The 21,074-nt window shown below is 36.0% G+C and overlaps 4 protein-coding genes across 4 annotated transcripts; 3 read left to right on the top strand and 1 right to left on the bottom strand.

Moving 5' to 3' along the window:
• The first annotated feature begins 370 nt into the window (after positions 1 to 370).
• On the top strand, positions 371 to 3,023 carry pdcd2 (programmed cell death 2). Its single transcript, XM_027175004.2, has 6 exons — positions 371 to 806; positions 1,681 to 1,920; positions 2,022 to 2,159; positions 2,230 to 2,330; positions 2,538 to 2,651; positions 2,758 to 3,023. The coding sequence occupies exons 1-6, from the start codon at positions 467 to 469 to the stop codon at positions 2,920 to 2,922; spliced, it is 1,098 nt and encodes a 365-aa protein (XP_027030805.1). The 5' UTR covers positions 371 to 466; the 3' UTR covers positions 2,923 to 3,023.
• A 113-nt stretch (positions 3,024 to 3,136) lies between these two features.
• On the bottom strand, positions 3,137 to 9,240 carry LOC113661061 (TATA box binding protein). Its single transcript, XM_027175006.2, has 8 exons — positions 9,117 to 9,240; positions 7,831 to 7,983; positions 7,292 to 7,626; positions 7,083 to 7,170; positions 6,411 to 6,502; positions 4,357 to 4,524; positions 4,149 to 4,243; positions 3,137 to 4,054 (listed from the first exon to the last, which is right to left on the bottom strand). Exons 2-8 carry the CDS (start codon positions 7,882 to 7,884, stop codon positions 3,975 to 3,977), a joined length of 912 nt encoding a protein of 303 aa, XP_027030807.1. The 5' UTR covers positions 7,885 to 7,983; positions 9,117 to 9,240; the 3' UTR covers positions 3,137 to 3,974.
• A 15-nt stretch (positions 9,241 to 9,255) lies between these two features.
• Positions 9,256 to 13,184, top strand: zgc:153169 (uncharacterized protein LOC767799 homolog). The gene is made up of 10 exons (XM_027175009.2): positions 9,256 to 9,711; positions 9,911 to 10,049; positions 10,285 to 10,441; positions 10,574 to 10,619; positions 11,123 to 11,161; positions 11,698 to 11,786; positions 11,989 to 12,004; positions 12,188 to 12,255; positions 12,359 to 12,463; positions 12,718 to 13,184. The coding sequence occupies exons 1-10, from the start codon at positions 9,603 to 9,605 to the stop codon at positions 12,808 to 12,810; spliced, it is 861 nt and encodes a 286-aa protein (XP_027030810.1). The 5' UTR covers positions 9,256 to 9,602; the 3' UTR covers positions 12,811 to 13,184.
• A 342-nt stretch (positions 13,185 to 13,526) lies between these two features.
• On the top strand, positions 13,527 to 21,049 carry rab1ab (RAB1A, member RAS oncogene family b). The gene is made up of 6 exons (XM_027175010.2): positions 13,527 to 13,706; positions 17,924 to 17,996; positions 18,773 to 18,868; positions 19,105 to 19,200; positions 19,342 to 19,473; positions 19,856 to 21,049. Exons 1-6 carry the CDS (start codon positions 13,693 to 13,695, stop codon positions 20,051 to 20,053), a joined length of 609 nt encoding a protein of 202 aa, XP_027030811.1. The 5' UTR covers positions 13,527 to 13,692; the 3' UTR covers positions 20,054 to 21,049.
• Positions 21,050 to 21,074: the final 25 nt, after the last annotated feature.

The following is a 21,074-nucleotide window of genomic DNA, read 5'->3' as shown; positions in this document are numbered from 1 at the left end:
TCATTTAATGTTAGAAGATAGCCTTAAATGAGACTTGGTTATAATATTCTCGTCGTACAGATGCTTGAAACCCTAAACAATTCTGATTGTGTTTTTTGTGTATTATTATTATTATTATTATTATTATTATTATTATTATTAGTAGTAGTAGTAGTAAGCAAGAATTAAATTGCATTTAACTCAACTGTACTCATTCCATGACTTTCTTTTCACTTTCACAATTTTCGTTTTCTTTGCACTAAAATCTCCAGGCACATAATTGGGTAACAATTTTCTAATCACTATCCCAATATATAATCTTGTTATAACACGATTTATTATAAGAGCTGAATGAAGCTGTACAGCTTGCATTTTCACTCTAAATCTGGTTTGGCAACAGCACGGCCACTTTAACCACGTCTTCTGTTTCACCCGAACTTTGTTACGGACACGCACAAGAAAGCACGTCGTGCTGAAGAAGAGTTAGATGCTGAAGACAAAACCTGATGCACAGATGTCTGAAAACCGCACTGATTCACAAAGAGAAACCGGGGTTGTTCTGGGTTTTTTGGAAGAGGCAGAAGCATGGCAGCTGAAAAGCGCCCAGTTCCCCAGTAAAGTCGGCGGACGGCCCGCCTGGTTGCTCCAGGTGAATTTACCAACCGCCGCCGACCTCGCCTGTGAGAAATGTCAGCTTCCGACAGCATTTCTTTTACAGGTTTATGCCCCTATTGTCGGACAAGAGAGGAGTTTTCACAGGACGCTGTACGTATTCTGCTGCAAGACATCTGCGTGCCACACTGCAAATGACCCCCGGTGTTTTAAAGGTAAGGTAGAAAACGGTGCCACAGCAAATAGTGTTCTTACTAAAACCACTGAAGGACCAACCAGAAGCTGACGGTTCTTTAAATAAACAATAATTTCGCAATAACTTTCCTATGACGATTTTCCTAAATCCAAGCAAGTCTAACTAAAGCTGAAATTCAATTCAAATCAAATTTATATGTATAGCGCTTTTTTACAATGGACATTGTCTCAAAGCAGCTTTACAGAACATAAACATAGAACAAAATGTTATTATAAAGATTAATATAATAAAAAATTCAAGATTAATATTAGATATTTAAATAGGTTTGTATTTATCCCCAATGAGCAAGCCTGAGGTGACTGTGGTGAGGAAAAACTGCCTTGAATGCGAAAGGGAGGAACCTTTAGAGGAACCAGACTCAAAGGGGAACCTCATCCTCATATGGGTGACACTGGAGGGTGTGATTATAGATATACAGTTTGACAAATGTATTGTTAAATTTAATTAAATATTTACTTTTTAATAACCTCTGCATTGTCGCATCACTCAATGTAATAAAACAGTGTTCTCAAATTCGCAGAACCAACTATTCAAATATTATAAAACCTCAGTACATTTTAATATATACAGTATTAATTGATAGTTGGATAACATTGTGAATAAGGGGAATTAAGTCCATACAATTCGTGTGACTGTTTATAAGCTCTATATGAAATATCAATACCAAAATTTGATAATGAATGTCATTTCCACCTCTAATAAAAATAAGAGGCCCTCTGACTGCTTCCTTGACTCCACTTTGAGAATTATCCTTAAAGAATATTTTTATTTCATTTGAGTCATTGTTATATTCTGATCATATGAGGTCATAAAATAATTATCATTTTCTTTAGTGTTTAGAAGCCAGTTACCAAGGAAAAATGACTTCTATCCATATGACCCTCCTCCTGATGAAAAGCCAGCTGCTTGTGCAGAAGATGAGCATATATTAGGTTCAGGAGTGAAACTGTGCAGGTTATGTGGCTGTGCCGGACATAAAGCATGTTCCCGCTGCCACACAGTCACATACTGCTGCAAAGAGCATCAGACTATAGACTGGAAACAACGGCATAAGAAAGAATGCAGTAGTGAAAGTGAGTATTGAATGATGATTCAATATCTTGTATGAATTCCATACAAAGACAAGCATTACAATTAACTTGGTGTGTTTTCTTTCTAACGTTTTGGCCAACAGATTCCTCGGCTTCTGATGCTGTAAATTTATTTTTGTTTCCCGAGTGGGAGTTGGTAACAGAACCTGAAGAACTCCCAGTAAAGGATGACAAGCCACCTGACTCAAATTTATCTGAGCAATTGAATATTGTATCTTCAGGTAATGGTAATGAAAAACAATAATTCTGGATAATTGAGAAAATTGGATGCAGTGCTGATTTCTTACACAGATTTGGAGGAGAGTGACTTAGAGTCCATGGCCCACCATGAATCAAAGGACAGTGAGATGTTTCAAAACTTTAAGGAGCGCATAGGTGCAGAGCCACATCAGGTCAGTGGTAGAGTATAACCTATTATTAAGCTTTATAGCTCAGTTACCTTACCACTTAAAAGCAGCTAGGATACATTTCAGACTGGGGTACAATAGCTGACTGGTGGTTTACCAAAAAAAAAATCTACTGTTCTCAATTATTCCTCTCAAAAAGCAAAGAATTGACATCTGTATGGATTTATTGTTATTCTTATTATTATTATAAAGGTCTTGAGATATTGCAGAGAAGGATCTCCACTTTGGGTGTCATCTGAACATGTGCCCAAAAAAGAAGACATTCCAAAATGCTCATGTGGCACCAACAGGAACTTTGAATTTCAGGTAACTGTAAACATTAGATGTTCCTTACTATATCATATATCTCCAAAAGCGGCCATACAACTTCATTTGACCTAATGAATGAATATTCTAACTTGGTTAATTTCAGATCATGCCACAGTTGCTTAACCACCTAAAGGTGGACAGCCTAGATACCAGCATAGATTGGGGGACACTGGCCATCTACACATGTGCTGCCAGCTGTGACCAAGGCAAAAACTATTCATCAGAGTTCATCTGGAAGCAAGACTTCTCAAAAGATCAGGCGGTTTAATCACTACTTGATATAGTATATACATTGTTTTGACTTATGTACATTATGTTAATGGGTGCTGAAGTGTCTCACTAAATTAATAAACAGGTTGGTTAAAATAATTGAGCAGAAATGTTTATTCAAATGGGGGATTGAACCAACTGAAAGAACAATTTACAAAATGAACTTTAAATGCACAAGAAATATTTATTTGCTTGTTTCAAAGTCTGATGAGCAAAAAAAAAAAAACAAAAAAACAAAAAAAAAAAAACACACCTTACATTAACAGTGCTTAAAAGAGCTGAATATAACCCATATAATGAATATATAAACCATAGTCCAGCCATTACATACCCTTCATTCACAGATTAGGGGCTACAGTGGCTTGTGCAAAAGTGACACGCACTTTTACAGCAAACAGTACAGCAAAACTATTGGTTATCAATATACACAGTGTGTTTGGAAAGCCAACATTAACATGTTGTGAATTATATTCATTATAAAGGTTAGGTGGAAGACTTGCAACATTTCAGTATATTACAATGAAATTACACAAGCAGTCCTTAACATACTGCATAGCTTAATCAAAATAGCCTGGCAAATCAGACACTTCGATCAATTTACAACTAATCTGTTCATCTTACCGCAGCACATCCATGGGGGACAAATGAACTTTAACTGATCCAGACATTATAAACACTAATATTTTCAAGTTCCATAAATCTTGATAAATATTTCCAACACTGTCTTGTATCTTTGTCGGAAACCGAAAGAACCTGCTTGCTCAAAGAAGGAATGTGAATAATGATTAAAAAAAAAACCAATTAAACAAACAAACAAAAATAAAAAATACAAAATAAAAATACAGATAGTAAAACCATTAAAAGACTGGTCAAACTGTCTATCGCAGTCACAAACCAGCCGAATTAAAAAAAAAAATTAAAAAAAAGATAAAAGTTCACTATGCATGAATAAAACATTAGTATTTACACAAACAAAACTAAGAACAAATGTCCTAGTAAACTCAGTTCTCTCAAGCATGTACAATAAAAAAAAGGTGCAGGTCAAAAGGATTATGTCGTTTTCCTGAATCCTTTTAAGATTGGATATATATTTTCAAATGCTTCATAGATTTCACCCCTCACCTTTGCACCTTTGAGAAAGAAAAATATTACATTAAAGCTTAACATAGCAATAACTTATCTATTTTTTATTTTATACTTATATACATATAAAAATTAGCTTACCTGTGAGTACAACTTTGCCTGAAACAAATATTAAAAGCACAATTCTGGGCTTAATCATTCTGTAGATTAAACCAGGGAATAACTCTGGCTCATAACTGAAAAAGAAAGATTTTGCTGGGTGTTGGTCACGAACAGAATAGGGGCTAACAAGAAAAAATCAAGAACAATAAAATTCAAAATATTTTTCATGTCACTGACAAAGACAAACCTGCTGAACTGCTGATGGGTGAGAACAAGGCCCTCCAGTCGTATTGGGAACTTGACATCACAACTTCCAACCATGTTCTGAATCTTAAAGTCTAGAAATTTGGCAGGGAAACCGAGTTTCTGCACTACTCTTGCGTATTTTCTGGCGGCCAGACGAGACTGCTCCTCACTGCAGAAGGACACAAAATACACACTGACTGCTGTAGCTTTTCATCCACACCCAGGTTTGATGGTAACAAGGTATACTTACTTATATGCAATAAAAAGCTGCCTGTAGCAATGTGCCAGGTTCTAAGCAAGATTTGAATTCCCATTCCAGATTTAATATCCTACTACTTTTACAATAACTCATTCTTTTGAGAAAGTTTTTCCATAGCTGGGAGAATGTTGCTTATTCAGCTACAGATGCCTTGGTCAGGTGAGAAGCTGATGTTGGGCAAAAAAACTTCAGGGTTCTAATACATCCCAAAGTTGTTCAGTGAGGTTGAGGTCAGGGCTCTGTGTAGGCCACTCGAGTTCTTCCACATCAACCATGCAAATCATGTTTTCATGAAACTTGCAGACCGGACAACCTTGGAAAAAATTTTTGAGTAGCAACTTGCTGCAGCGACACGGGGCGAGGTCAGGCACATTTGCTGGTCAGTGTTGATTAAGTTCACATGCTCACTCATCACAACTTTTTACTTAGCACTTAGCACTTTTACTTAGTTCTCACTCACCACCATATCAAGTTATTCAACATACAAGTAGACCATGAAGAACTTTTATTGAAAAGGCAACATAAAAACTATTAACAACTCTTTATATATTGCCATAAATTAGATCTAATGAACTAAACATTTGACAACACATACATGTGTTAATTTTCTCAGCAATAATGCAAGACTCTAGACTTCACTATGGTTTTGACTGGCTGATCATATAATAATACCTCCCTCATCATTTCTACTTTCTGCTTCTATTTCCCTGCTTTTCACAAAAAAATCCGATGTCCATCAGATGTGATCTACAGGAGCCAGTAACAATCAAGTCAGAATACGATTGATATTTAAAAAAATGACATTAGTTTCGTCATGTTATAGCATGACTGTGTGCTATAAAAGGGATACAAAGACGCTCACGGATATTGATTTCTGCATGCTCGAGCCAGTTTGTCTTTTCCGTTAAAGTATGACGGCAATGCGTTTACAGGCATGACTTACGTTTCCTATATAAAATACTGGCAAATAAAGTAAAACTTGATCTGTGCGTAAAACAAACTTGAGGCACAACACCGGACACTTGGGCACATGGCCCAGTAAAGGAGTCTAACGACGCCTGTGGTTCGGCAGGCTTATTAAAATGGATGAAATTCACAATTCTGGCCATTTACCTTTGAAACGTTAAGTCCTTACTTGTAAAAAAAAACAGTCACTGTAAGAAGAATTGAAGATTGACAGAGACAGATAAAAACCACATTCGTTTTGACGGCTCTCCGCTTGTAGCGTTGAAGAGTTTTAAACTGGCGCTATGATTGGTCAAATTATTATTTTCCCAGGTTGCTGCCCAATGCGGTTACACTCATAGGCGCATTGCCTGGTGCGCAAATGCACAGACAGTTGAACTCAAAGGCATCAATGGTTTTTTTACAATGTGTATTTTTAAGTGACAAATCGTAGCAGCGTACTTTGATGTCTAAATGCGTATCTGCTACACAAAATGCGTAAAGGTTGGCAGGTCTGAACTTGAGTTGTGTAAGGTTTGGGCTATTACAAATTCCAGTAATGGGAAATTATAATGATACAGCATGCATAGGCGTTCTAAACAACTGCGTGCTTCCAAAGTTTGCCAACAGTTTGAGGATGAAAGCCTGCGGAAGGTGACCATCAGGTATCCCCCCTGCATCCCCTACCATATAGAATGACGTTATGCAGTATGAATTGTTTCACTGATTTTAATGTCATATAACCCTAACCCATGATAAGTCTTTGTAAAACACAATTATATAATATCGGATACAAAGAACCCAATTCCAGTTGTAGAGGTTCAAATACAAAGTGAAAATGAGATTCTTACCTCTTTGCTCCTGTGCAGACCATCTTGCCTGAACTGAAAATCAGAGCAGTTGTTCTTGGTTCACGTATTCTCATGATGACAGCAGCAAAACGCTGAAATAATTAATTACTTCTTTTATGTGAGGCCAAAACCAATAGCATATTTTAGATTATATGCATGTTTTAATTTAATATTTTGTGAAATCATTTGACTGAAAAGAAAGAATGAAAATTGAGGATGTGAATTATAAAGTACGATGTCTTTTCCCTGCTTCAAATACACCTGACTCAAGACACTCATTTCCAGTACCCACTGACTCACTTATAACAACTTCTAGAGGGCCGTTGTGAAAAGGAAGTCAATAACTGTTTACAAATACACAGCAATAATTGCACACTACAACAGTAACAAAGTGTACTGAATGATCGGGACATTTAAATGTAATTATAGTTATGTTTTATTGTTGTTTCATCCCAAAGCATGAATTATATGGTGATGGGGCTTAATTTACAATCAAGCAATTCAAATGATTTGACTGCCATTAAACTTCTTTTCTATGGTATAAGTATGCATTACTATGCTAGAACGTGCCTTTAAATGGTAAGTTTGTGGGACAGTGCAACAAATTTAATATTTTTATTTGAAATGGAAAACATAAGTGATTGGAGTACTTAGTATGTAGAAAAGCATTACCTTAGGATTGTACTCAGCATTCCTAGCTCGCAGTGCTATTGTCTTCAGGTCAAGTTTGCATCCCAAGTTCACAGTTGATACAATATTTCTTAAGAACAAGTAAAATATATAAAGTAATGAATTATTACCAATAAGGAAACATTAAAAAGATCAGATATGCATGTCTGAACAAATGCCTAAAGTACAAAAAGAACTCAGGCAGAACTCACTGAAGTTGAGGGACGATGCCAGAGCTTTCTGATGCAGGTGTGGCAGGAGTGATGGGGGTCATGGGGGTTAGAGGGGTTGTGTAGAGTGGGGTGTTTCCTGGCAGTGCTGTGGTGGTAGAAACCACTTGTGTGTGATACAGCTGAGGAGTTTGGCCTGATGTTACCACTATCCCAACCTGTTGTTGGGAAGCTGCCTGCTGCTGCTGCTGTTGCTGCTGCCTCTGTTGCTCCTCCAAGATTGAAAGGCTGTTGGTGTTTTGTACTGGTTGTGGTGTAAGCCCTGTACCATATGGCATCATAGGGCTAAAGATGGGAGGACCAGGTGTCATGGCCCCCTACAAAAAAGAACAGAATATCATTTAAAAAAGGAATAAAACATAAAAGAAAATTCTTTAACCAGAATTATTTGAGAAAAAAATTGCATGCCCATTTTTAAAACTTGTACCAAGTTTAGATTTGAAATGTACTATAGGCAATGAAATTTTTGAAAACAAATACTGAGAAGTTTTTCAGATAACTTTTAGGTTTTTTATGATCACCTGAGGCGATGCAATGCTTTGTGGGAAGGAAGGCAAGCTGTTGTTCTGCTCCATGTTGTCCAGTTATGAAGCAAACAGCAGACAAATATCAGCACAGGTAAGACTGTGACCGAGACGATGTTTAAATGTCCAACAGCATTCAGTAACGAAGGCCTTAAAAAAAGCACATTAATGAGTCATGTACATCGGCTCAAGCTAAATAACTAACTAAAGCGCATGCTCAAAACATGCAGAAATACTAATGGACTGGAAGGAAGAAAAACAGCACTGTTATAAACTGCTGCACCATACACACATAGTAGCACAGTATTCAAATAAATAAATAGCCAACATGTGGCGCAGGGATACAAAAGCATTTAAATAAACAACTTCCCATCACCTGGAACATTGAGCCAAACACTGGCTCAGTATCAGCCCGCATTTTATTTGTGACTCAGTCATTTAATGGGGTCAACATGTGTGTGACATTGACTCACACAACACTTATCTTAAAAAGTGTTCAAGATTCAGGTACCAAGTAGATGTCAGTTTGGGCTTAATATTAAGTACTAAGCTGAAAAAGATTTTACTGCATGTGTGGCATCAGATATGTTCCTATCTGGGATAGAGGACCGTTGTTATGTCTTAGTTATTTTCTAACTAAAGTTCTACAAACATCAACAAACACCTGCATTCATTCCCAGAGAGTGAAATAAAACACAACGCTGTATAAAAATATATCGATAAGTAGATACAGTGACGTTTGTGTTCATAGAGAAAAACGTTATCGTTGACCACGACTGAGAAAAACGTACCGTTGCTTTAAAATAAAAGACGTTTAGATACAAAGCGAGAACAAAGATGTGTAGAAACAAACATCTATAGAGGAAAAACAAAAAGAAAAACGATGAAATCCAGAATCTGACAAGAAAAAATTGTCAACTGGGGCAAAAAAAGATACAATAAAGCAACAATGATACTCGCTTTTGCTGAAAATTAATAATCCTGACGTGATTTATTCTCCTGGTTTGGGGGGGGGGCGTCGATATCTGATAATCAACGCAAAACTGGTGACAAAAATTAGTGTCAAAGAAAATCTCACCGGTTTAAGTCAAAGCTAGCGACCGTTAGTAGGTTCGCTATGCTAATGCTAGCCTGTCACCGCTAGGAACACTCGTCTTAACCTTAACAGAAACATTTATAGTAGATACGTGATGCCGACAAAAAAAAAACAATAACATACACGAAACAGTACACACCAGACACTTAAAGTACGCACGTATACTGAATTCAGGTTAGCACTTTACCTTTCTTAGACTAGGCGCAAAAACATGAGCCTTAACAACCAGTTCCGCCTGCTCGCTGAACTACTTCCGGCGTTTTAATATCTCAGACCCCCATGATGCTTTGCGTGAATCGGTATCCTCACATATCCAGTAAAATGTAAACAATGGCCAAGTTTTTAACTCGTTCAACATCGAAGGCAAGGATGAATAGCAAACAATAAAATTATTGATTAACGTTTAGTACATTTTCAGCAATAGTCAAAGGTTTTGTTTATTTTATATATTTTTTTTAAAAATATAGTGAAGTTATAAAAGTCTATGCTTATTACTCTTTTTTCATGTAGATGACCTTTTGATGGTTTTGGTGCATATTCACGAACAGAAACAAAAAAATCACACCAGCAGGCTGTTTTCAATCTCTTTACTCGGGTGTTGAGAGCTAATTCAGTCAACACTGAATATTACAAGCTATACCTTGGTGTCAGTGCTCTGAATAAGTCATACAGCATGGCTGCTGTGGGCACTTGGTCCTTCTCTCTCCCTGCTGTAGAAAGAATGCGGTGCATGATTCTAGCAGGACAAAGTTCCACTGATGTTGTTGAGAACGCAATTGCAGGTAAATCAACTGCCAATGCTATAAAGCATAGTGTCAGAGCATAGTCCTTAGTCCCTAAGTCATAAGAAAGGCATGTGTACAGTAGTTTGCTTGTGAATAGGTAACGTGAATATCAGTATTATGTTTGATTGAACAGTTTTGAATTTTGAATGAAGAAAACTGACCATGTATATTGGGACGGTACATTATTATTTTTCAGAAGTTGAGAATGATGTGCAGACCGGTCGTTATATAGTTGGAAGAGGAGGCTTCCCCAATAGCAAGGGAATAGTTGAATGTGATGCAGCAATAATGGAAGGCGTGCCTGGGAGATTTGGGGCAGTAGCTGCATTGTGCGGGTAAAGAGAAATGTGATGTATCATATATCAAACTGATCAGCTTCATGTACTTCTATATATATATTATGTTTATTAGATTTGTTTTTTTGGCCAATTATTCAAAAATAGTTTTCATGCTACTGAAATTTACATGTAATTCTATCAATTTTTATTGCAGCAAAATTTTATTTGTTTCCCATTGATCGCAGTATATAAATAAACGTAATCATCTGCGATTTTTTGTTGTTATCGTCAGTGTAGGAGAGCCATGTCGGGTTGCACGCAAAGTAATGGAGAGAAGTCCTCACAGCTTTTTAGTTGGTGAAGGAGCTGAAGCTTTTGCACGGGAACACGGTTTTACCATTGAGCCCAATAAAGACATGCTCTCCACTCATACAGCCACTGCATATCAGGTACTCACACACAATGTCAGTTACAACGTTTGCTGTTCTCTAGGCTAATGTCCAAGGCAAATACTACAACAATTTTATTTTTTATTTTTTGAGTTGTTTCTTTCTTTGTTTTTATTTTATGTACAACTTAAGGAATTTCTTGAAAAGGGGAAACAAGTAAGAGGTCATGATACTATTAGTAAGTATGAACCAGAGCCCTTATTATTTTTTATGTTTCACTCAGTGATGAAGTCAAAGAGGAACAAATTGTTCAGTTTACTTCATGTATTCAGTTATTGAATTCTCACAGACATCTGAATTCTACCTGTAAGAGGAGAATATAGAGAAGGTTTTCTTTTTACCAAGCTAATTATGTGTAACAATTTGAAGATGATGTTTTGATCTATTCTTCTTGTGCTGGTTCTAGTGAAGACTCATTTCCTCTATCCATGTTATCCTGCTCTAATCAGTTACAATTTATTTACAGTACATTTTGGAACTACATTATTTTTTCACTGTACGTTTGTTTATCTTAATTCTGCTTCCAGAGACATAGGTGTTGTATAAAATGGGATCTGCACATGTATAAAGGGATCAGTAATTAAATCTAGTCTAAAATTCACTTATGATGCTGTCTATTGTGATCGGTTAAACCACTAAGCAGAACAGAGAAGAGTAAGGCTGTCTTGTTTTTACTTACAGGTCTCATCGCTTTGGATCTCACAGGAAACATAACTGTTGGTGAGAATAATTTGCCTTGATGTTTGCATTTATTTTATAAAGTTAGAATTGCATTTCCTGAAGTGAATTTACATAGCCTGCAATGACCTGGAATAATGGAGGGATAATAAAAGACTGAATGAATATTTATTCATTCATTCATTTTCTACCACTTATAATAAATAAATTGAGAGAAGGAAACAGAGAAAGAGAACAAATAGTTTGTTGTATTCTGTTTCTGATATTGATAGAACAAACAAATATGAAGTGCACAATAAATAATGATTGCTTTTTTAAGTGAGCCCCATGAAATTCTTACAAAGTAAATGATACCAAAATGATACAAATATGTGTAACATGTCTAATTTCAGCTATGTTACCTTACATACCTAATTATTGAATTGTTTGTGTATCGAATTGTGAAGAGTATCCCATGTTGCAATGGTCAGAGAAAAAACAGGATATCCTGGACAGTATGTTCTTCATTGTGGAAAAAAGGAACATGGGTGTTTCTAGGAATGCAGATTGTACTAACATGGTCCTAATAAACTTTTAAGGTGTATCTACATCAGGAAAACCCTTTAAGGCTCCAGGGAGAGTAGGGGACTCTCCACTTCCTGGCTGTGGACTATATGCCGACCACACAGTAAGCTTTTTATCTTACATTGTAGCAGAAATATTACATCGCATATTTATAGTGCTTTATTGATATTAACAAGTTAAATATCAACTTGGATTTAAGATGTCTATATCTACATGTGTATCGTTTACATTCTGAGAAAAGAATAGTTTAATTTAACACCAGGTTTTGAGGAAGTGTAACTTTAATACTTCTTTCTGTGTTTTAGGTAGGTGCTGCAGCGGGTTGGTGCTCTTTGATTTTTATTTGACATCAGATTCAGTGTCATTTCCCTAATATATAGTATGGCTATAATTATTGAAAGTAATAATATTATCCAAGATTGTATAAGATGTCTACAGAATGGATTAATTTGTTTCAGTAGTGTGAGCTGCATTTTAATGTTGAAGCTATTTTGTCTAACACAGCAACAGGTGATGGAGACAAAATCATGTGCTACTGTCCTAGCTTTCAAATTGTACAGTTGATGAGACAGGTATGTCATCAGTACCTTAAACAACTATCAGTCATATTCCGATCTGTGAATAGGAACCATAGCTGATACGGGTCATCCTACAATCTTTTTTTTTTCCTACAAGGGTTTGTCTCCTAAAGAAGCCTGCTGTTCTGTCCTGACCGATATAAAGAAAAGAACTGTAGAAGAAAAATGCTTTGAGATTGGGCTTATTGCCTTAAACCTGAAGGTAAATTAATTATATTTGTATGTTTAAGGGAATGCTCCAAAAGGACATCCCTTATTTCTATATACTGTACAGTTAAAGAGCTGGAATTTGAGCTCATAATCAACATAACACATATATTTTCTACACAAGGGAAGAATTGGAAATATATCAGACATTGTTATTGCTCGTCGTTTGTTTGTCATCATTTTTATATCACACTACAGCATTATCTGTAAGGTGAACAAAATTGCTAATTATCATCCTTGTTCTTTCAGGGAGAAGTTGGTGCAGCCTCCTCAGTGGAATTCCCATATACTTTCTGGAACCAGGGAATGGATTCAGTGGAAAAACATGTCCTTTCTTATTAAATTTCCTCTTCATTCTTAACAAGTATACAATGTTAAGAGAGAAAAATCTTGTATTGCATTATGATTTGTACAGCATGTACCTTATGAATTACATCACAATAATCTGTATCTGAAAGATCTTTATTGCCAAGTATGTAAGGAATTTGTGTTAGTCTCATACACTTCCAGTACACAGAGACAACAAGATGAGATTACAAAAAAGAAAAAAATCACACACACACACACACACACACATATATATGGCACCCTGTTTAGTTTTTATCTGTTTATAACTGTTATAATTACAGCTGGATAATCATCAGAAACAATGATATTATTATATGAATGTTGAAATGTCTTACTGTACTGAATAATCAGATTGAGGATAAACCTAACTGATTCAGATCTCTCTCTCTCTCACACACACACACACACACACACACACACACACACGTGATTGATCAGTGATTCACATTCACACCAGTCTGTGCCACGTTTCACTAATGACGTCATTTTTACATCTTATGATAGTGGGCAGGATTGCAGTAGCAGCGAGTGAGACTGCATAACAACTATGAACTCATTTACCGGTCCTTTGCGGTGCATGGAGTTGTAGTTTTTAGCTTGGTCATTTTCGCTCTGTATACATTCCGGTTCTTTTTAAATGGAACTACTACTTCCGGTATCCCTGTCTAGCGGTGGGTGACGCAGTGTGTTCGAAGAGCCGCTATTTCCTGGTTGATCAATCCGCCATTTTGGGTTTCAAACGAGGAGCCTCTGGTCTGAGGGAGTAGCTAGCCGGATAGTTACTTTTTTTATTCGGAGGAAAATTATTGTTTCTACACATTTAATCCGACCGTAGTGTTATTTAAGAAGAAGTACTTTCTCCGTATAAAATCCACGATGAATCCTGAATAGTAAGTGGATTAATCACTGAATATCCTGCTTGGTTTTACCAGCTAGCGTTAGCAAAAAAATTCAACATTGGTCAGGTTTGACAGCTAGCCAGGTTAATTATATACTACTTCTCTGTCAGCACAGACGACTTGCTTTGCTTTGTCGGTATGAGCTCTTTTAGCTTCACATTAGTCTTCTTAGTCGTTATATTACTGCTTTTATCACTGGGGACGTTTTCGTGTAGTTTTTTTTCCGTTAATAAGTAGCAGGCGATTATTAGCCGATTGGATCGAGTCGCCGTTTCACCTCAGTGAAGTTAACTGTTGATTTGCCTCCCACATTAGTTACATTTTAATTCATTATATATATATATATATATATATATATATATATATATATATATATATATATATATATATATAGCTAAAAGTTACGTTTAAAGTGGAACATGTGACTTCTTGACTTGACTTGATGTGATGTAGCGAAGATGTTAAAATGTACCTCCTGATAGCTGTTGTTAAGGTAACCAAATAACTCAGTTTATTTATCTGTGGTGTATTAAAAATAAATAGCACTAAAAACAACAATAAAACAACAATATGAGGTATGGATTTTCTTTTGCCAAACTTTCATTGAGTAACTTTGTCAGTTCTGGTAATCAAATATTTAACACGCTTGATGATTCAAGCTGAATAAGATCATTTTTGTTAGGCGTATTCAGAGCTAAATCTAAACATGTAGTGTTACGTAAAGGCTATATGTTTCAATACCTGTTTTAAGTTGTTTATTGAAGCCATATTGCCAGAGAGCAGAGTATGATCTTACTCAGGATTGTGTATCATAAACTTTACGGCTGTTCTTTTATCATCTGAACCTGCCTGATCTTGCAACTGGTTCAGTTTACAATTAATCAACGTTCGTTTCTCTTCGTTTTCTGATTATGGATCCACCAAAATTATTAAGTTTAAGTTGAGCAGAAACTACTGCAGTCCAAATTCTTTTGTGTTAATTTATTTTTTTTTACAGGTCTTCAGAATTAAAGTAAAAAAAAAAATCTACATTTTTTTTAACGGTTCAGCTCCAGTTTTAGGATTTCATATGAACTTTTGTTCTATTCTAGCCCTTAAATAAACAGCAATGAAAAGAATGGATGGTGTGGTTATGTTGGTTTATTTCCTGTAGACCACAGATCAAAAGTCGTAGTGCTTCCTGCTTTGTTTCGATATTCTTAGACAGTTCTGCCATGACAGCTCTCACAGGTTTGCACAGATATTGATCTCAGAGTTTGTGAATGTATCAGTCTATCATACAGCTTAGAAAAGTGTAAATTTAAGAAAGGAAGCCACCCTTCCTCTGTTCAGCTGTGTTCTAGTCATGTGCAGATCACATGCAAGATGACGCGGCTCTTACAAACCTTTATGATAAATGCTGAACAACTGGAAAGACACTTGACTTCAGGGTGTATTGCCTACAGTTTGCATTGTTCCACTTTCTAGTAATATAAGTCGAATGAAAGGTTAATGAGGGTGGGGTTTACTTGTACTGCCATACAGTTTTACAGGGTTATGTAGCCTATATCTTTCTTTCCTCATATTATCATGTAAATCACACAGTCAGAGATCCTTCTAAGTTAATGTTGCCTTTGTACCAGTCCAGTGTGTGGTTACCAAAAGTGTCCACAAGATTCAAAGGATTTCATTTAGTATACTAGATGAAATCTGAAAGGCAAATTAAGATGATTACCTTCTTGAGGTTTGGTGTCAAATGGAATGTATAGTGCAGATTTACTAATTGTAAAAGCTTTTTAAGATGCATATATTTCTGTGAATTTGCTGCTAAATGCTTTTATAATAATTTATATTAGCCTGTGAATAGTCTTCAAGTCAAGAAGCTTTTATTGTAATTTTAACCATATAAAGCTGTTGCAGTACACAGTAAAATGAGATCTTTTTTCCTGGATCATGGTGCATGATAATGACACACCTTGGTGTTTTTTTTTAATTATTATTATTTTTAGAAAAAGTTGTAAAATATGCTGACAGATTTTGTTCTGGATGTCTGTGTAGAACACAGCAGCAGATTTTTCAGCAGTTGTCAGCCTAATGAGGAGAGTATGACTCAAAGTTATTGCAATGAGATTGGGCAAGAACGTACAAGGCCCCTCAGCTGAACCAATGAAATAACCCAGAGCATGAAGATGAGCAGACACAAATATGCTTGGTTTGAATTGCTTTGTTGGGATTCTGAAAACAGGATTTATAAATCCCCACCCCTCTGCACAGCAAACATACAAGCTTACTTTTCAGGTTTTCACAGATATTGCCGATACACACATATATACATACATAAATACATACTCACACATATGTGTATTGTTATTATATTTATATATACACACTGTATACTCTGTCAGTAATGCAGAAGGCCCACATCAGGGTTTTAGATCTTTTTACAAGAAGCGTACATAGATTAATGTTGCCAATTTACAGTTATCTTCATGGAAGTGATGTTTGAGAACTGTGTAATATTCACTAAATTGTGTGCTTTATTAATTTTGCCTTACCTCAGAATTTCCTTTTTGCTTTGCTTGATTCTTCTCCCATTTTAATTATCAATAGTAATACCATGTGAACTTTTATTTATATCTTTTTAAACTAAGCGTTCTGTATCTGTATCTGTATCTGTACCCCTTTCTGTTGTCTCATGAATACAAAACAGAATGGAAGCCAGCCAAGCTCTCTAAATCAAACACAAATATGCAGATCCTTACTCTGAAACTGAACATATGGCTCAGCCAATTTATGTTTAGCTATCAATCCATTGGAAATGGAAACACTATGAAGAAGTGTTTAGAGGCTTAAGCACTGCAAACTAAATTCCCTCTCGGAGGAATCCTTAATCTGCTTACTCAAGTTTCCCTAGCATCAAGCTCCACAAGCACAGAACCAGTCATTGTAGCACTGTACAAGTCATTGTATTCACCATCAATGTTACACACTAATGTCATACTTCATGTTTTCAATGAAGGTTATAAAATAGAGCTTACATTTCTCTAATGATTTCTTTTTCAAGCCTTTGGCAAATATTACTGTGTGTAGATAAAATGTACAATAGATTTGAATCTATTGATCTGTTTTCCTACTTCATAGCTCTAATACAAAAGTCCTGTTAGAGCTAAGTCAAGTCAGATCAAATATACAGGGACCAGCCTCTGCTCAAGGAAGCAAGAAAGTAAAGGGTGTTTATTTTACTGTTAGGTCGGTCACTCTTTGGATTATGTGCTGCCAGTTATTTACTTATGTTTGTTTGTTTTGACCAGTTATTGTAGCAGATCTTTATTCCCCATTTTGTACTGAATTGGCTACTGTTACTAATACTGCATAATAATTTTAAGTAGCATTAAAATTTGAGGAATTTAAAATGGTAAATAATGAGCCTTTTCTTGCAGTTTCATTTGAAACCATAGAGGTTCATATCTGACCCAATCTTGAGATTGTGGCAAAATTAACTGGTTGGCTGTATTATTCATGCATCTCAATGTCCGGCGCAAGGCTGTGTGTTCACGTATTTGTATATCTGTGATATTTACACTCTTGAGGCTATCTGCTTATTTTGACAGTCGATCCAGTTCCCGCCATTTCTCATAAAATAATAATGCAATAAGTATGTTAAATATTTGAGTTTATAATGTTGATACAGTGAGGTAATCATTACAGCTCTAATGTCTTGCACTAAAATCCTGACTTGGTGATAGTTAGGCAATAGTATGCCACTGTTTGCTTAATTGACAAGCACCAGTGTAGCTGACATGGAGACTCAGACAGAGGCATGTAAATCAATCCTGCCTATGAAAATATAAGGGCCACAACCAAACATTTCTGAAGCATGTCTATCAGGCAATTTAGATGGTGCTTAGTCAGTGCTTTTGTCTTTTATATATTATGTTTCTATTCCATTCAGACTTTGCATAATGTTTAATATAATAACTGTAATAGTTTTAATGTTTGTTGTAAATAATTATTTCAATATACTTCCTAACACTTGTGCCTCAGATATTAACTATATTGACAGTGTCCTGCCACAAGCCTTAAACATTACCCGTTATTACATCCTGTCAAAGAAGAAATAATGTAATATGTGCTGCATTTATTCAGATTAATCCCAAGTAGCCGAAGCTTAAATGCATCAGAGTATCTCACTGCCACATTGTCTAATATTTTGTTGTTGTCCACTACAGTGACTATTTATTCAAGCTGCTCTTGATTGGGGACTCCGGTGTTGGAAAGTCTTGTCTTCTCCTCCGATTTGCAGTAAGTGCCTACATGTGGATCAGATGTAAAACAGTATGGATGTGTCTGTGTGTGAGGCTCAGTTGAGATTGACGTTTGTTCAAAGCATAAGGTGACCTTCACAGTACAAGCCTTATTATTCAGTTTCAGCTGAAATCAAAATGTTCAGTCTTGATGGTTACCTTGATGACTTGTGCGTCAATCTTAACTGGCATCTGGCAGAAAGCCCCACATCTCTCTCTGCATGTACTATAAAGAGTCATATATGAGAGGCAGTAAAGCTGTCATTTTCATAGCTGTTTATGATTACTGCAGCAGGTTAAAAAAGGCTAGATGCATATCTTTTGCTATCTTTGTAACCATAACTAGCAGTCATCCCATTTTAGAAGCAGCTAACACTTGCTGATGGTGGGTAAAAAAGAGTGTAATTTTGGGAAGAAATGCATAAATTCCTACTTGATGTAAGAAGTATGATAGAGGAACAAATGAACAATGACACGCACTGTCTCCTTTCTTTAATCTCCAGTTTTATGTTTGTTTTTTGTTTTTGTTTTTCACTTTTTGTCTGCATCAAATGCATTCATGACTTGACATAAATGTCTTATGTTTACTTTTACGCTGCACTTCTCAGTGTAGGCATACCAACTTACTTGAAATGTGACTGTGCAAACAATTGTGCTGAAATGTGTTTTTTGTGTTCACCAATCTGTTACCTTTACTCCAAAAAAAACCTTGAAATGGAGTTTGCTTTGTCTTGGAAGTACTATCAACTTTTTTGTTTAATATTTTTTTTTCAGGATGACACATACACAGAAAGCTACATTAGCACTATCGGTGTGGACTTCAAAATAAGAACTATAGAATTAGATGGCAAGACCATCAAACTTCAAATCGTAAGTGTCCTTTAGATAATCTTTATATCGACATGATTTCAGTATTTTAAATCTTATTTGGTTTTGCATGTCGAGGTAGTGAAAATAATGTATACATCCTACAATATTTGGAGATTCTATCCAGAGCAGCTTTGAACTCTGTTTTATTTGATGATTTCTTCAGTGTATAGATTTTAACAATTGTTTAAATTGTAAGCTTCTGCTGTCGTCTTTTTTGTAAATTTTAATTCTTACAGTGGGACACAGCAGGTCAGGAGAGGTTTCGCACAATCACGTCAAGCTACTACAGAGGAGCACATGGCATTATTGTAGTCTATGATGTTACAGACCAGGTAAGACTGAAAGATACCCTAGCTGATTTTTGCAGCATCTCCATGTTTATGATAAGACTAAGTTGATACCAGATGACCTTTTCAAAATGATCTCTCTTGTCCCCCTCTCTTTCTTTCTTCTCTTTTTTTTTTTTTTTTAAGGAGTCCTTCAATAATGTTAAACAATGGCTACAGGAGATAGATCGCTATGCTAGTGAAAATGTAAACAAGTTACTGGTGGGCAACAAGTGTGATTTAACAACAAAAAAAGTGGTGGACTACACAACGGCAAAGGTGCATTCAAACATTTATTTTTGTTGTTTATGCTTATTCATTTTTTCAAATTTATTTCTTGAAAGATTTCTGGAAGACGACATTTATTTAAGATTTGTGGAAGGTGTCTCTATTGTTATGACTCTGTGGGAGGAAAAGCTGTTCCCGTGCTTTAAGCACTGAGAACAGTGTTTTCTGGTTTCTCTGTAACATGAAAAGCTGTGCCTTTTGTCTTCACGAAAAAAAGGTCTGCTAGAAATGAAAGTAAATACATAAACTAACTTGTCCCATGGACATTCCACATTATTGTGTCTAGTCTCATGTATTTTGATTCAAGGATATTATTAAACAAATGTAACAATCTATGTTAATTTGTTGAACTAAAAGACATGTCTTTTGCCAGGAATTTGCTGACTCTCTTGGAATCCCTTTCCTGGAAACTAGCGCTAAGAATGCCACCAATGTCGAACAGGCCTTCATGACTATGGCTGCTGAGATCAAGAAGCGAATGGGACCTGGAGCAACAGCAGGAGGCACAGAGAAGTCCAACGTGAAGATTCAGAGCACGCCAGTGAAACCTGCACCTGGGGGCTGCTGCTGAGGGCATCAAGCTCTTCAACCTGAAAGTCCCAAAAACCCAAGCAACAAGACCCAACAATACCAGAAAAAAAAGAACTAGACCACTTATTTCCACAGAGACAAGGGTGAAATCAAGAGACAGGAAACAACTTAAGTTGCCTAAATTGTGCTGTATGTAGCCGCACTACCAACAAAACCATAGAAGAATCTACAGCATTCCTGGGCCCTCCCTTTTAAACATGTTAACAGGTCAGTTATTTGGTTAATGTCTGGGGCTGCATTGGCCACTCTCTCCCCTTCTCCTCCCCCAACCTAAAACCCCAGACCGATTTCATTTTCACACAACTGTGTGTATGTGTGCAGGTTTCTAAGGAATATTGTGTGTATTTCTCACTGCATTTCACTGCATTCCTACTGCAGGGCTACTGTGGTTAAAATACAATGACTCCTTGTTTTTCGCTCCTTTTCTTTCTAATGTTTTCTGTGTTGATTATTTTTACTGTTAATATCAGCATGTCTAGGTTTTTGTCCCCATATACGGTGATTTGCCAATCTGCATTTTAACCAGCTGCACAACAGTGACTGTCCAATGTCAAAATGTTTAGTGAAATATATGTACATATACATTATGTATATATATGTAAGATCAAATTGCCAGTTCTGTAGAAATGAAGACATTAACAAAGTAGTTTTAAATCTTTTGTATTTACTTTGTGGCTGCAGACTTGTACTTTTGTTGCGCTACATGTAACATTTAACAAACAAGTAAAAATAAATATTGTACCACCACACTGTACAATATCACATATGTTTGTAATTATTGATAGAAGAATTATAGGAGACCATGTATGTTTTGATTATTTATTCAACACTCAAAAGAAATGCTGGTCCTCTAATGCAATCTAAAATTAGTTTCAAGTTAACAATTGTCTGTGGAATAACTTGCAAGTGGCCCAACTGCATATGAAACACTATGTTCTCATTTTTTCATAATAAAGACAACTGAGGTGTGCTTTGAGCAAGTGTGTCAACGGTATGGCATA

This window comes from Tachysurus fulvidraco, chromosome 4 (genome assembly GCF_022655615.1).
Source record: "Tachysurus fulvidraco isolate hzauxx_2018 chromosome 4, HZAU_PFXX_2.0, whole genome shotgun sequence".
NCBI classification, from domain to species: domain Eukaryota; kingdom Metazoa; phylum Chordata; class Actinopteri; order Siluriformes; family Bagridae; genus Tachysurus; species Tachysurus fulvidraco.
The sequence above is the reverse complement of the archived record's forward strand: the minus strand, read 5'-3'. Positions and strand labels throughout refer to the sequence as shown.